The following is a 16448-nucleotide window of genomic DNA, read 5'->3' as shown; positions in this document are numbered from 1 at the left end:
GTATGTTGCAATGACATGGTAGACAGAATGCAACAATCTAAAATATGAGTACTTGAAATTTCAGAAGATAGGAGCAAAATACGAAGTGTTGTTTTTAAAATATTATAATGATGAAAGGCTGTATTAGTCAGGGTTCTCCAAAGAAACAGAACTGGTAGGATGAATATATATGTATAGAGATTTATCAGCTTAGCTCACAGGATAGAGTCTGAGTAGTCCAACAATGGCTGCACCACACTGGAGAGGCTGAGAATTCCTAGTCACTCAGTCCACGAGGCTGGATGTCTCAGTATCAATCTGGCACTGAAGGTCTGACAAATTCCAAACGATCAGCTAGGCTTCAGTCTACAGCAGCAAGAGGAACTCACCAGCAAAAGAGAAGGCAAGCAGCAAGAAGCCAGGCATTCTCCTCTGCCTTGGCCTTTTATACAGGCTGCCATCAGAAGGTAACACCCACATTTAGGGTGTGTCTTCCAGCTTCAGATGATCCAATCAAGAAGATCTCTCTCATTTCAGTTAATCCCAGATCCAGTCAAGTTGACACCCAGGATTAGCCATCACACTGATGACAGTAAAGAGAGAAAACAGTGTCACCACTGTAAAATATGCATTCAGCTAGTGTATGGCTGTTTAAAGTAACATTTCTGTTCCTTAGATCTCAGGTAGTACACGTTTTTAACCAGTATTTCAAAGAAAATACGTCTCCTAGTCCTACCTCCTATAGATTAATTTATAAATATGCATATCCATGCTTCTAGATCAGCAGTGGGTAGCTTTCACTCCTTTAATTCCTCGAGGTGAATTCCAGTAAATGTATACTTTGTATTTTCATGACCCTTTTGAATTTGTTGTGTGGGGTTTCGTTTTGATGATAAAAACACAAAAATTGCATAATGTCTCAGTTTTAGGAACTCCATGAATAAAATATAAAAAGTAAGTTTGGTTTATAATATATTAAGGAAGAGCTTCCATGCACGACTCCTTCTGATGGCTCTAAAGGAAATCTAATTATTTTTATTATTATGAAAGCTATGAAAGTCAGGTCATATACATTTGCATATATTTTCTTTTAGTTTTTAATCACTTCAAGACTGTGAAGTATTTCCCCACAGAGAAGATTCAAAGTAAGAAAACTAAGTCTGCTCTAAGCCAATCCTACATGGTATATTGAACTGGCTTTTGAGCTTGACTGCCCTGGCTCAGTCAGAAGCTGGTGGTGTAAGTGCACACATTTGTTTTTCACTTGGAATATTCTAGACAGAGATAACCAAAGTGATTCCAAGATGATTTTGCCTTTTAAGACTAGCAGAAGCTAAGAGATTTGTATAATATTCTATTTCGCTGTGTTACATTCCCAAATCTTGGACACCAAAAAAAACCTTTAAAAGCTTTATTATCAATTTCCAAACACTTTGGCATATTCTCATTATGTGGTTGCTTTTTTCTACTAATTAAACTACCATAAAATGGTATGTAACTAATATTTATTTTAATAATTCTTATTTAAAATCTCAAATAAAATGTTATCACTACCTCTCCAGTACAGTTATAAGAATTATGCAGTTCTCTTTTCTAAATGCTTTCTATAACACATCTATTGCTATTATGTGAGGCAATTTTAGAAGACACAGGGAGAAATATACAATGAAGATCCTCCAGATAATCCTTAAAAGTTCTAATTAAATTTCTAAGATTCATTTTGAAAATATTTAGTACATAGCCAGGATGAATATATAATTTCACAGCACATAAAGCATCTTTATAAATGACTGCCCACTCAAGTCCACATATGCATTAAATTATTTTCTGAACAATGTTTTTCCTGTCTATTCTTTAGTAGATTTTATCTTGGAGACAGTGTCAAATATGTGTGGTTCTTAGTCATGTTTCTGCTATTTGAACAACTAGCAGATGTCTCCTATACAATCTTGTTGAAAAATCAACCATATTCTCAATACTCTGTCCAGAGATGTGTAAGATACATAAAAGAAGGTAAGTACTGGGGAGGGGGTGCGGTGGGAAGGAAAGGAATCTGGAAGACCAGGAATGGTCTTCATTAGCACAGACGTGGTCATTTACAGGAAATATTTAGACATGATTTTTTTCCATTCACTTCTTTTCACATTGTCTGCCTTTTATTGATATTACAAAATGGGCATTTTGCTCATTTTAATATACTGAACACTTTTATTTCCTATCACGTTGTGCAGTGGGAACATATGGTCTTTGGGGCCAAATGGGAACAGTTCCTTACTCAATTACATAACAGATAATGTGACTTTAAGCAAATTATGTAATCTTTCTGAGTGTTAGATTTCTCTGACATGAAATTCAGATCAAAAATAGTTAATTCAAAATGTAGGCAGTCAATAGTAAAATAATGTTTATAAATACTCCTTCCCTATAAATAATAGTTAATAATTTTAATAATTGTTAATAGTGAGATAAAATGCATAATAAAGTACTTTATCATACAAGTACTAGTGAAACAAATGATTATATTTAATACATTTATTATATTATAGTTATCATCACCTTAAATTGCTTTACAGGCTGTTCTCAATGTTTTCATGTGCCACCTGCAGTATAATTATCTGAAATGCTTATTTAAAACACCATGAGATCTTTAAGTCAGATCATTAACTCAATAATAATTTTGAATGAATTATTAGACTTATGAGATGATAAAACCCAGTTCTTTGGTTCTGATACTTTGGCTCTCTTGAAAGAGATGGTGTCTAGTATCTGCCTAATACTCCTTGACTAGGTATACAAGTGGTAGTGACTGTTTCACAATAAACTGTGCATGATTATCTTGAAATCATGAAGAATTTTGGCTAGAACTCCATTCATGGGAAGATTGGCCTCTTGTTTCACAAATATCCATTTTCATGCTTATGTATGACAAACTCGATTCTATGATGCATTTCTACCTAGTTTGTTTGCTTCTAGGAACTGTGTTCCTTCTCTTATTGTAATTTGCTTTATCAAAGACTCTAAACTAGCTCCCAAATGACAGGTCAGTATAAAGAACAGACACTACGAGCTGGAAAGATGGCTCAACAGTTAAGAGCACTGGCTACTCTTGCAGAGAACCCAGGTTCAATTCCCAGCACCCACATGGTGGCTAACAACCATCTGTAACTCCAGTTGCAGGGATGTCCTCTTCTGACCTCTGTGGGCATCACACAACATAGGTATACATAAACACATGCAGGTAATACATTCGTACACATAAAATAAAAATAATAAAATATTTAAAAAAAAATAAACAATTAATTAGATTGCATTTGAGATGTCATCTTGGACTATGAGTTTCTAATACTAATAGTATAAGGAAAACTGAGACCTTCAATAACAAGTCATTTTCCTTTGGGACAGATAACTCACTTTTTAAGATTAGGTAGAGAATTTTGATTAAATGTGAGTTCTCTTCTGAAGATGTGTTTATTGTACCATTAACCTATTGCTTAAGATACACTTAAAATCATGCACCTGAGATTTAGTTTTAAATAACGTTTTGTATCAGAGCAGCACTATAGCAAAACAGTGCTCTAAATTAGATCATGCTAATAAGATGTTGGTGGTATATAATCAATTAGTATTCCACAATTCTATTTCATTGTAGTCTATGGTGTTTGCAAATAAACATACCATAGATTTCTTCGTTAAAATAATAGTCACAGAATGTCAGAAGTGAATTTAGAGAGTAGCTTACTTGCCCCCTCATTTTATAGTTGTGGCAACTGAGGCTCAAATGAAAGGTCACTTGTTCAAGGCTGTATCGCTAAGTAGGACGTCAGAAAATGAAAAACTTAGTAGTAGTAGTAGTAGTAGTAGTAGTAGTAGTAGATGAAAAGCTTCACCAAACTACCTGTCCTGGAAGTCTCAAATGTTCATATTTCAGCTGTTCTGTGCCATAGCTTTAGCTACAAATTAAGTGATACTTTATAATTGATAGCCTATGACAATCTGAAATACATACATCTTCAAATTAAACTGACGTTAATGCTTGGGTGGTTAGATTCCATTTTAAAGGTTAAAGTTTGCAGATACGTACACAGATTTTTGGCATTTACTAGGTGCCTGTGGTGTACATTAGTGTGACATTTAAAATTCCCATGTAAGTATATTTTATAATTTTGTCTGTATTTAGCAGCAAATTTGTGTTTTTTATTTGATGTAACCAAGGCTTTAATGTAATTTGTTAGTTTGCATTTTTTTTCATTGTTGTGTTTTACCTGACAGGATGACGATTCATATGTCATTATATTAGTGTTGTGAATAATTTTGTTGAATGTTTTGAGACAGAGTGCTATATTTGTGAATATAATTATATGGCTTTTTTCATTAGTAGGAACCTTTCCATCAGTATGGAAAATTAAGAAAATTCCTTTCTGCTGTATGATCTGACATTTGTAGATTAAAGCTTATTTTTCTGTGAATAAAGCTTATTCAATAAAGCACTATTCTTTAAAAAAAAAAGTCATTAGTTGTTAAGCAAAATCCTACACTGTAGTACCAGCTATGAAAATGCTCAATGACTCTTTTAAAATGCCTATTTTTGGGTATCAAATAAAAATAGATGTTCTTATGGATAAATGGAACTTTAGACTTCCAGAGAGTTACCATTATCTGAGCTGCACTGTACTCTACACAGAAAATAGAAAATATCCTACTATGGTCAAAAAATGATTTTTGTGAGCTGGGGAAATGGCTTGGTTGGTAAAACAGTTGCTCCACACACAAGAGGACTTCATTTCAAATCTTCAGAATACATGCAAAGCTGGACACGGAGGTTGTGTCTGTAATCCCAGTGCTGTTGTGGCGAGATGGGAATCAGAGTCAGCAGAATTCCTAGAAGCGTGCAGGCCAGCTAGCCAGCATGCTGGCTTATCCAGAAGCCAAACAAGAAGCCCTTTTCCTAACAAGATGGAAGGTGAAAGCCTCCACACATCACACATGCACCACATGTGCATGCCTGCTCCCACACAGGAACACACACATACATACACACAGAAGAAGAAAAATATAATTTTCTATTTTATTTCCTTTCCATTTTTACAGTTTTAACTCTACTTTGGGGGAAATAAAGTTTGTTTACTGATCATCATAAACTAAGCATCAAAAGATTGCCATTCCAGCTATTGATGCCATGTAGATTAGTCACATAGCAAAAGGCAAAGAACATAAATACTCTCTAATTTGTTTTTCTGCTTTAGACATTGAGGGACCAGCTCTCAGGCTTGTAACATTCAGCTATCCAAATGCAAAAGTCTTTCAAAGAGCTAAATATGGCATCTTTTCACATGTAATATGTAAAATATAATACATACTTCTTGCTTGAGAGACATGTTTGAGGATTGTTAAGTTTATCAAATATTATTGATATACACCATCGCATATGTCTCTATAAAGTATTATTTTACTCTAATATGTGAAGTTCTTTGTAGTGATGATATCCATTCTCATTTGTTGAAATGTCTCACAGAGTCAAAGGTAGAAAGTATCATTCTAACAAGATGTGTTTGTTATAGAGAATCCTTTCTCCAGAGACTATTCAGTAATGGACATCATATGGGTGCAGTAAAGGACTGTTGAATGACTGGAATCATGCCTCCAGAATGTGCTATATAATGTACAGTATCCACTCAGATCATCTGTATGCTATTAGAACCAATAGTGTTTTGAGGGTTTTTTAATCGTCAATTAGATATAACATAATCAAATTTCAAGATGATCTACACAAGTATTGAAAATTAGTGACTCGTTTCTTCATGATGCCTGCTCTTCTCTCATGAAACCCAAATATATTATAATTCAAATATTTTATATTAAAGAGGATGACTTGGGGCAACAAACACTAACTGATCATTTGAATGAGGTTTCTCTTCTTTTGTATTCTCTTAAACACAATCCAATTGTGTGATGATATGCTCATATTTCATAGAATGAGATTCCTAACCAGAAAAACCTAGGCCTATGCCCCAAGTACACCACTTCCTATTTGTAAGAGGATGCAGGCTATTAGTTTCCCCAGGCCTTTGTCACCTAGCATAGGTCTCATGATACTTTACTCATAGTAGGTTTGTATGAGGTTGAAATGCTTCAGTAGACCTCACATGCTTGGTCTGCATCGTGTTCTTTAGTTGTGGCTTCTAACATATCAGCATTCATCTTCTCAACAGGTGTGCTTTCTGTGTGTTTCTATTTTGTGTACCTGTGTGTGTTTTCTTTTACAGATGGGTATACAACTGACGACATTGAGTTTTACTGGCGTGGTGATGACAACGCAGTCACGGGGGTGACCAAGATTGAGCTTCCACAGTTCTCCATCGTAGATTACAAACTTATCACCAAGAAGGTTGTTTTCTCTACAGGTTCGTATCCGGGAAAAGGGTTAAAAGAAATGAATCTTTACCAAATTTTCCTAGAAGGTTTCTTTCTAGTATTGTATCCCTGGAATTGGTAGCATAGACACTTTGCTAATAAATTTGTTTTGCACCATTTAGAATCATGCACATTTTCCAGAGCAACCCCAGCAGAGCTAAAGCATCTCTATGCCTCTCATTTGCCAGAGAAGAGATGAATTTGAGAGAGAGAGAGAGAGAGAGAGAGAGAGAGAGAGAGAGAGAGAAAGAGAGGACAGAGGACAGAGGAACGAGGAGTTGGCTTGGATTTACGAACCACAGAGTTGATCACAGTTCTTTGAAGCATTGTGGATTGCCAGGTGGTGGTTCATTTGACACTGAGCATGGAGGTGTTCTCAAAAGACAGTAGAGGGGAGGGCCATATTTTCCTCAAAGGGTAGAAATTCCTTCAGTTTTGCCTTCTCTTTGAGCTAACCCCTTTCAGATGCCTAGCTGACCCTACCCCATTACCCCTTCTGCCATGTAGCCCTGAGGTTGTGGATGGCCACACAAGCTCATCTGCAAAGGATCCAGGAAGGCAGCCATTTGCTAGGTACTACTTTAGTAGAAGAAATAAGCTTGCAGGAATAGTCCCCTTCCTGTTTTTCTCATTGAAATGAATCCAACAGTCACATAAATAAGTAACTTTGTAAATGCAGAGTTCTAGAATCAAGTAGAAAGGATTCAGAGACTTCACAGAGCTGAAAACCACTTCCACCAAAAATTTATGTGATTTAGTGAAAATACAAAAAGATGTCTCTAACTTTTAAAACTATTTCCAGAATCTTTTCATAAGCCCGATGCCTCCAAATCCCTACAGCTCCATGAAAAGGAATTCCTTTTTGAAATATTCTTACTTTTATACGAAGACCTTTGGCTTAGCCCAAGAAACTAAATAAAACTTTCTTTCAAATAGTGAGAATGTCGGCCTTCCATGCCTTTTACCAGTGTGAACTTTTTATAGTTCAAGATTGTCCACTCTCTGATGTGTCTTCTCTAAACTGGTAACTCCCCAAAGTATCACAGTCAAAAGATTTTACGTTTTAATAAATATTGGGTTTTAGTTTGTTTGGTGTTTTTTGTTTGTTGTTTGTTTGTTTGTTGTTTTTTGAGACTGTATCTCCCTGTAACCCCACCTGGCCTGGAACTCCCTATGTAGTAGACCAGGCTCACTTCCATCTCACAAGGATTTATCTGTCTCTGCCTCCTAAGTGCTGGGATTAAAGCAACTGCCACACCCAGGTGGTTTGGGGGTTGTTTTTTGTTTGTTTGTTTTGTTGGTTGCATGCTTGGTTTCAGGGTAGCTACATGCATACTGTTATGCCCTCAGCAGGAAACTGATTCTTTAGGTATATGTCTCATAAATATTGTTCAAAAGCAGTGATTCTCTGTGCTTTTCTGGGTAAATAATTTCTTTTAGTAATATAATGGGAGCGATTAAATTATTAAGAAGAAAAATAGTACCGTTTACAAGTTAGAAACATACACGGACAACTGAACACTGATCATAGACTTAAAATGCACCCTGTGGTTTGTGAAGATGTTTTTGCTACCATCAGAGCCTATAGCTTTCCTCTTATGTGGAAGAAAACATAATATAAATGCACTGAGGACCAACTGAGAGAGTGAACAGTGACTGTCCAAATTGTCTTGTTCTCACAGTGGCAGAGAGTAAGTGTCTTTGATGTGATATGTGGAGCTGAGCAAGGAAGAACAAGGATTTCTTTTCATTGCTGGAGTTTGATATATTCCACACTTGGGTACTGCTGCTGATTGAAGCTCCACGGCTCCCAGACTGCTTTTGCAGGAAAAATGTATCCCTCACCAGAGCTAAAATTACATTTAGGGAAGATGTGCAAAGTGTTTATAGATCCTTAATGGAAAGTATGTTATGAATATTGATTAATAATGATAGTGTTCTCAACTGCCTTTCTAGGTTCTTATCCTAGATTGTCCCTCAGCTTTAAACTGAAGAGAAACATTGGATACTTCATCCTGCAAACATACATGCCTTCCATCCTGATTACTATCCTCTCCTGGGTCTCCTTCTGGATTAATTATGATGCTTCCGCTGCACGGGTGGCATTAGGTAGGCCGTTTGCTAACTGTGGACTCCTCTCTGACTCTCTCTGTTTTTCTTTCTTTGTATCTCTCCACCTCTGTGTGAGTGTGACTTACTGAGGGCGGGGGGGCTTTCATTACCTAGGAATCTGTGATACATAAAACTGGGCTTTGCCCATTGTAAGAGTTCATACTTGAGACTTTGATGATCCAGTTCAGCATTAAATCAATTAAACACAAATTAAAGCTCTTCCATGTCAAAATTAGTTAACCGTATAGCTGTTGGTAATGAAATTGATTTCGTCAGCTTGATAATTTTATTAAAACCTATTTCGCATAATAATGCTTATATGATTGCTCAATTTGCTCTTGTGCTTCTTTAGCTGAGAAAGGCTCACTTCAATGCCCCTACCCCTGAGCAGGGATCAGGAGATGTGCTATGTAACAAACAGTTAAGACGCAATGATTCTAATGTTTTACTCGTGCTTTAGAGCAGGACACACAGGGCAACAGACAGTGGAGTAAGAGTGTTAGGAACTCTTTTGTCCTGATGCTTTTCATATGCCTGATTTTGTTTTTCTGTTATAATATCAGAGGAAAAGAATAAGTTACATTTCATAAACAATTTTTTTGGAGTCCATGTAACAGATTTTTACTATGCGGTGTTCTGACTATTCCCTTTAAAATAATGAGCTGGGACTGGAGAGGTAGCTTAGCAGTAAAGAGCTCTTGCTGTTCCCAGGACCCACATGGTGGCTCACAGCTGCCTGTAACTCCAGTTCCAAGGCATCTGATCCTTCTAGCCTCTAGGGGGACTGCATGCATGTGGCACACATACATACACTCAGGCACATTAAATAAATACATGTTTAAAACAGTAAATTTTTGACTACTTCAACATAAGATTCTGAATCAGTCATTACTGTCACAGAAAAGTCATTATTTATTCAAAAATGTTTGTTTAACTTCTAACGTGTTAGCAGTACTAGGTGCCAAAGAGATACTAATCCTTTTCTGGAAGTTATATTCTCCAGTAAAATATAGATAAGATTCACAAGAGCAAGCAGACGGAACAGGCCTAGATGTCTGCTCACAGATAAATAAAGAAAGAAAATGCGATACATATACACAGTGGAATTGTATTCAGCTGTAAAAAATGAAATTGTGAAATTCGCATAAAAATACATGGATCTGGAAATTATATTAAATGAGCAGATCAGATTCAGAAAGGTAAACACCACATATTCTTGATTATATGTAAATCCTAGCCTTTATGTTTGTGTGTGTGTGTGTGTGTGTGTGTGTGTGTGTGTGTGTGTGTGAATGGAACTTGAAAGGTAACTATGAGAAGGTGAAAAGAGGTGTTGAGCAGGGGGTGGGAGGCAATACAACACATGTGGCACGAAAGCAGAAACATGACCTGGGGTGGAAAGGTAAAGGGCACAGAGGACTAGTGGGAACGAGTGAGGAGGACGCACAACAAAATCATGTTTGATGATGTCATAATGAAACCTAACACTTTGCATATGTATTAAAAGAGTGAAAAGTAGGGAAAAAAAAAAAAAAACCTCAACATTCCAAAAAGTTATATCATAGGGTGGGTCAAGAGAAGGAAACAGAGTAACAGATCTTCAGTTAGGCCAGGGAGTATTAAAATAATCAAGCCTGGCCTCACTTGAAAGTTGTTGCTAGAGAAAAGACTTTAGGAAAATGAAGAACCAGGTAACTATGTGAGCTGTGATGGTCCAAACTCCAACTAAAAGCTCTGAGGTTGGAACAGATAGAGAATATCACTGGGGCCCTGTTCAGGGCAAGACCGAGGGAGGTCACGGGGAACAATGAAGATAAGGGGGTTGGGGAGCAAAAGCTCACAGAGGGATCTGTAGTTTTGGCAGAAGCTTTGCTTTTATTCCAAGTGAAATAGAGAGACCGATCAAATAAGTTCTGTGACTCAGTTTCGGTTTATTTTCAGTCATTTTGGCTGCAATTAGATTAGAATGAGTTGGCTCAAGGGTGGATGGGAGAAGCAGTGACCTCCAGGAGTGAGCTAAGCCCCTGTCATGTGTTTTCATAGAATACTGAAAGCTACCTATCTTGACTAATCACACACAAGTAATTTGTGTTTAATTAGTTATGTGATGGTCTTCCTCAACAGCACAGAATGATCCACTGGGTAAAGGTCCATGTCTAGTCAGGTTTCCATACTATCTTACCCAGGGATTGGTGTTTAGGAAATATTTGCTAGTAAAGAAATGAATACTGGGGCTGAAGAGATGGTTCAGCAGTTAAGAGCACTGGCTGCTCATCCAGAGGACCCAAGTTCGGTTCCCAGCACCCTCGCGGCGGCTAACAACTGCCCAGAACTCCAGTTACAGGGAATCTGACCCCCCCTTTTCTGGCCTCCACAGGCATTGCATGATATACATGCAGGCAAAACACTCATATACATGAAAAATAAAAATTAGTGTTTTAAAAGAAATGAACACAATACTATTCTACTTACATAAAGTTAAAAATCTACTGTCTATTTTATGTCTATTGTAGGAACAATAAATATTTGACATTGTCTCTTTCATTGACATACTGAACTTTCAGCAAAGCTGATTAGCTGATTAAAACGTCAGTGATTTTGGAAAGGTTGGTTGGAATGTTGCAGGTCAAGAGCCTATAGTAGAGATTTCCCCACTTGGCTATAACCTGCCTACCTACTGTTCCCACCCAAAGTATTTAAAAATGCCTTATTTATGACTTTCTTTGTTCTGTTATAAAAATTTCATCAAACTGCTACTATGACTAAACATGGAGCCTGGGGTAACCAAAATATGTGTTCTAGGACCGCACATTCAAATTTTCCCTCAAAATAAACTGTCTCTCATACATTTAAAAAATTTAAATTTAAAAATAAAAGAAGTATTTAAAATATCTTTCTATTTGAACCATTTTATATTAGGTCAAGAACAACCTTCAAATGAGATTCAGATCAATATGAATTTGACATTGCCAGTTTTAGTATGTATGTGACCCCAGTAATCTGAAGTTGAAATGATAAAAGGGTAAAATGAAATTCAAAATGTTTTAGAATGACTAATATGCAAAACATTGGAGATCTGTGAGAAGACACTATCAAAAGCAAAACTGAAGTGAAGATTTATATTTCTATAGCTAATACTGAGACTCTATTAAACGTGAAATAAAAACCATTAGCAAGGTAGAATGAAATCAGAAAACTACATCCTGAGAACTCTTAAAAAGGAAGTTGAACTTTTGGGATGTAATTTTGGGTGATGTTGAAGGTGACCTGTTCCTGAGTTAGAAAGATCTCAGTTCAAACACTTTCAATACAACTTCCCATCCACGCCATCTGGACCTTTGTCTATTTCACAAGACCATTTTGCTACAAGGCCAGACTCTGTCATAGTGGGGACGCTGGACTCCCAGTGCTTTTACCTCCCAATGACAGCTTTGAGACTAACTGCTCTCCGCTGTTAGAGATACCTGCAATGGGTCAAGTAAATATCCCAACTGAAGATGACATTTCCAATGAGGAATCCTATAATACATATCTGGGTGTTATATGCTGAGTATCCAACCACTAAACATGAGAGCTCTGGTTCCTGCTTCTTTAACCCCTCCACTTCCAGTATCCAAATGTCTCTACTAGCCTGTTTGTATCATCTGTATAATACACACATAGATTTTAGAACTATGGCTAGTATTTTAACTTACCACTCCATCATTGGTGGGGATTATCCTGAAAGCATATTAACTGGCATTCTTTGTTCCTGTCTTGTTTGCTTTTGCCACATTCTCCACACTTCTTCCAGCATGCTTTTCCTAAATCGAGTTGTCTGTATTCTTCCCAGTTGACATCTGGCAAGTGCTATATTGCCTTTAACTTTTCTCAGCTGTCATTTGATCTCCATTCTTATCACAATTCCTCCCAACCTGTCCTCTAATGTATCCATGAATATCTTGAAATATCTTTCAAGAGCTGTGAATTCTGTCTACAACCCAAACTTTATTATTCTCTAAGGTCCACTGTAACCTTAAGCCTACAGTCTCTGGTTGCCTGGGTAACACCCACTCATTTTTCGGGTCACAACACCCAAATTCGCCATCTCCTGATCTTGTCCTGACTACATCAAAGACCTGAACTAGGGTCTTCCCTATATTAATTCTCATCTTACGCACATATCTCTCATAATATTTAATTCATACTTCTAACTTCCAACTGCATAAATAACTATAAACAGAAAAATACAATTAATGGAAGAATTTCCAATATCATTCATGTTCACTGTAAGCTAATTTGTGCATATCCCCAGGGATAGTCACAGAACCGGTGTATAATAAGTTCCACCAAACATATTGTAGTTTGTGCAAATGAATAAAACTAGCTTTTTCAACTATGGCCAGAGCAGTAAGGAAATAAGAACATTATTATTATAATTTTTTTTTCTTTTTCAGGAATTACAACTGTCCTAACAATGACCACAATCAATACCCACCTACGGGAGACTCTTCCTAAAATCCCTTATGTAAAAGCCATTGACATGTACCTAATGGGGTGTTTCGTCTTCGTCTTCATGGCTCTTCTGGAATATGCTTTGGTCAACTACATCTTCTTTGGGAGAGGACCCCAACGTCAGAAGAAAGCAGCAGAGAAGGCCGCTAGCGCCAACAATGAGAAAATGCGCCTGGATGTCAACAAGGTAAATGAGGAAGGCAAACGCCTTGTTTCTTAAACTCATAGATGAGTGCTAGCTATAAAGCTAATGACCTTGCTAATACATGGGAAACCAAGGCCCAGGGAGAAAAGGGGGCAATTCTCTCCCAAAATTACACAGAAGATTAGTGATAGAAGCACAATTGGCTCCCAAATGTATCAGCCAACACACTTACATGTCCTTTCAGTTAACAGCAAGGATGCTCAAGCTTCATTACCTGAGGACCATGTACACTATTTTTCCATATATAAGAATAGAAGGTGTTATTATAAGTTTATAATTCTATAAATTTACTCACATTATTTACATGTATTTTAAAAGCCACATGCTACTTACTCAACATCACCTGCTTAAATATAGAACCTGACCTTAAATATATAAATAAAACTACATTATTAAACAGTGGTTTATGCTAAATGAAGGCCCTGGATCTGAGCTCTACATTCTCTTTGATTTAAAATGGAAATGAACAACTTTAGAAATGTGTTAAAGATCTATCACCCACAACCCAAGACTTCCCTCCAGGGTATCAAAAGGATAGAAAGCAGTATAAAGACAGAAAGAAGAAACGTTTTCTCAAGAACACAGGATTACACAATGCCTGGTCCATATACCACTTAACCCTCAAACACTTCTTGCGTGAGGCCCATATCATTGTCAAGTCAGGCATAACTGAAAATTTCCTACACAATTTTATACAGTTTTTTTTTCTTTGAAGTCAGTCATTCTTAGTCTCAGTGGCCCAGTAGAATGCCCAGAAGATAATTTTTAAAAGACTGACTCCTCGTCTCTCCTAAAGCCTGGACATTTTAAAGTTTCCTTGGGTTTTCTGAATTGCAATCTAGTTTAAGAATCACCACTTTGAGGGTTTTGCCTGAAGTCTCTTTGATCCCAAAATGAAACGTCACTTGACTTGCAGTCACAGAACTATCTGAACTAAGTAGAATAAATACAAATGTGTTTCCCATAGTCTAAACTTAAAACCTTAAAAAACAAATAAAGTGTTTTCATTTAATATCTGTACTAGTGCTTATGAGGTAGTGTATAATATTTGGTTCAATAAATATTTGATATTGATGACACTAGAAACATGTAAATGCTTTTAAACGACCTCTAACTATTAACTATAACAATAATTGATTAATTCACTGCCATTTTAATATCTCCAACTTCAGTTTAATTCCAAGGATAGGACACGTATAATCTCTACCATTGGAACTTATCTGGAGTAAATCAGAAACTTCTGAATCACTTATGATCCCCACATAGCCACAGTTCTGATAGTTGGTTGTGGACTATTTTTTAAGGATGCTTCCCTCTCAGAAGATGGTATTTATGATGATAGATTTTCTACGTAATCCTTGAAAGCTAATAAGTATAGAGTCCAGGAGGTGTCAGTTTTTTTCCCAGTGCCCAGTTACTCTATTTGATAGAATCTACATTCAGGTAGACAGCAGCAACCAACCTACTGTATGGCTCTCTCAATCTGTCAAATGAGAATATTTCTGTATACTTATTTCATGATTTACCTGATATTGTATCCTTAGTAAAGAAAAGTGAATGAATACATAAAACTGTCTCCTAGGAAACAGTTTGAAATGAGCTTAAACAATTGCCTAATGCAGACTGCCTTGATAAGATAACATCTGATCTCTTTTCACTTTCATCTGCCTGATCTTTTCATACTAATTTGCATTTAAATGATAAATTTAAGGTTGAGCCAGTGGATATCTTATATGAATGGAACTGAAAAGCCTTGGATCATTCTAAATTCAATTGTTTCCAGAGGAAGGCAGAGAAAGCTTCACTGGGCAGGCACTTTATGATAATGAAAAGTCCATCCTCCTGGTGGAGGATGGGAACAAAGCAGGTCAGGGGAAGAGAACAGAGAAAGACACCTAGAGATCTCCAAGCACAGTGGTTCTCAGAGGAGGGATATTTTTCTCCCAAGGAATTTTAGACAGTTATCAAACTGGGTGATGTCTGTTGCTAATGCTATTTGGTGTGTAGAGGTCAAGGATTCAAATAAACCTTCTACAGTGCACAAGACAGCTCCCCACGACAAGCAATCATCTGTCCCAAAGCACCCTACAATCCCACTTCAAACATGAGTGAGCTGCCCTCCACCAAATAATATGTTGCTTTGATCTTTCACAGTCTAGTTTGACTATTTTCTTTGATTGACACATAAAACAATGATATTAAGAATTCTGATTTAACACAATGGTTCCACATAAATATTTTTGCATCACTCAGATCTAATAATTCCCTCCAGTTTAAAGACTGGGTAAAAGAGGACAGAGTCAATTTGTCTAACCTTTCAGTTCCTCATAGTAAGGTGGGAACATTTCATCTCTCAAATTGTTTTTATGAAGATTATTGTGATCATTTGTAAAAGGGCAACATAGTCCTCATTACCTGGTAAATTCTCAACAAGAATTAGATATTAGTAAAATATTAAAATAGTGTATATGTTAAGCATTACTGCTTTCACATGAAAACTGGTTTTCTCCAGACCTATTGGCGATGGTTGGTTCCTCTGGTTTTTCAATGACATGGCCTTGTATACATAAAAGACAGTACTACCTAGAAATAAATGTATATTAGAAATTAGTACTAAAGCAAGAAATCACTTTTTTAAAGATTGTTAGTTATAAAATTTATAGCAAATGTACTATGCCAAACCACCAATTATTCATGGGGCAAGATACTTGACATCACCCAGATTAGATTTAAACAAAAAAAAATGCCCTGGTATGGGTTTTAGATACTGAATTTTCTTTTCAACCCAGTATGAAAGGTCATAGAAGAGCCATATTGAGGAATTCTGATTATGTAATCTTTTGTGCCAGTCACATGAATAATGGCACTAGTTCTTATCAAAAATGTCCCTTCTTTTCTACTGTAATTCTAAAGTTATTTTTCCCCAAGATTGGACACATATAATCAGCTAAGTATTGTTATCTCTCCTGGAAAAAAAAATCAGCTGCTAGGAAAGGGATTGTATTTTTTAGCTTTGGTAGCCTCCTGGAGATGGGACCACTGTGTCTGCTCACCCACGGTGAGCCGTCTCCTGAGGTCAGGGTAGGATAAGATGGACAGTCCACAAGGCAACGGAAACACATACTGCCAGTTTCATCTCTTTTCTGGATGAGTTTATTATAACTTTTGGAAAGAATTTTAAGATTTTTAAAAAGTTATCATGCTGTCACTTAAGTGATTCCTGAAACCAAAGCAACTAATATATATA

At 36.6% G+C, this 16448-nt stretch overlaps 1 protein-coding gene across 2 annotated transcripts in view; it reads left to right on the top strand.

Annotated features, from left to right (window-relative positions):
- Gabrb2 (gamma-aminobutyric acid type A receptor beta2 subunit) overlaps positions 1 to 16448 on the top strand; it is a 246594-nt gene that overhangs the window by 210793 nt on the left and 19353 nt on the right. For both annotated transcript variants that reach the window (XM_008821671.3, XM_017795228.2), the window contains 3 exons: positions 6243 to 6380; positions 8347 to 8499; positions 12939 to 13183. In XM_008821671.3, the coding sequence (XP_008819893.1) occupies positions 6243 to 6380; positions 8347 to 8499; positions 12939 to 13183 (536 nt within the window). The remainder of the gene's footprint in view (positions 1 to 6242; positions 6381 to 8346; positions 8500 to 12938; positions 13184 to 16448) is intronic.

The sequence above is a fragment of the Nannospalax galili genome, unplaced genomic scaffold (assembly GCF_000622305.1).
Source record: "Nannospalax galili isolate Female #2095 unplaced genomic scaffold, S.galili_v1.0 scaffold667, whole genome shotgun sequence".
Taxonomy (NCBI): Eukaryota; Metazoa; Chordata; class Mammalia; order Rodentia; family Spalacidae; genus Nannospalax; species Nannospalax galili.
Note: the sequence above shows the minus strand (reverse complement) of the source record. Positions and strands in the feature narration are given on the sequence as shown.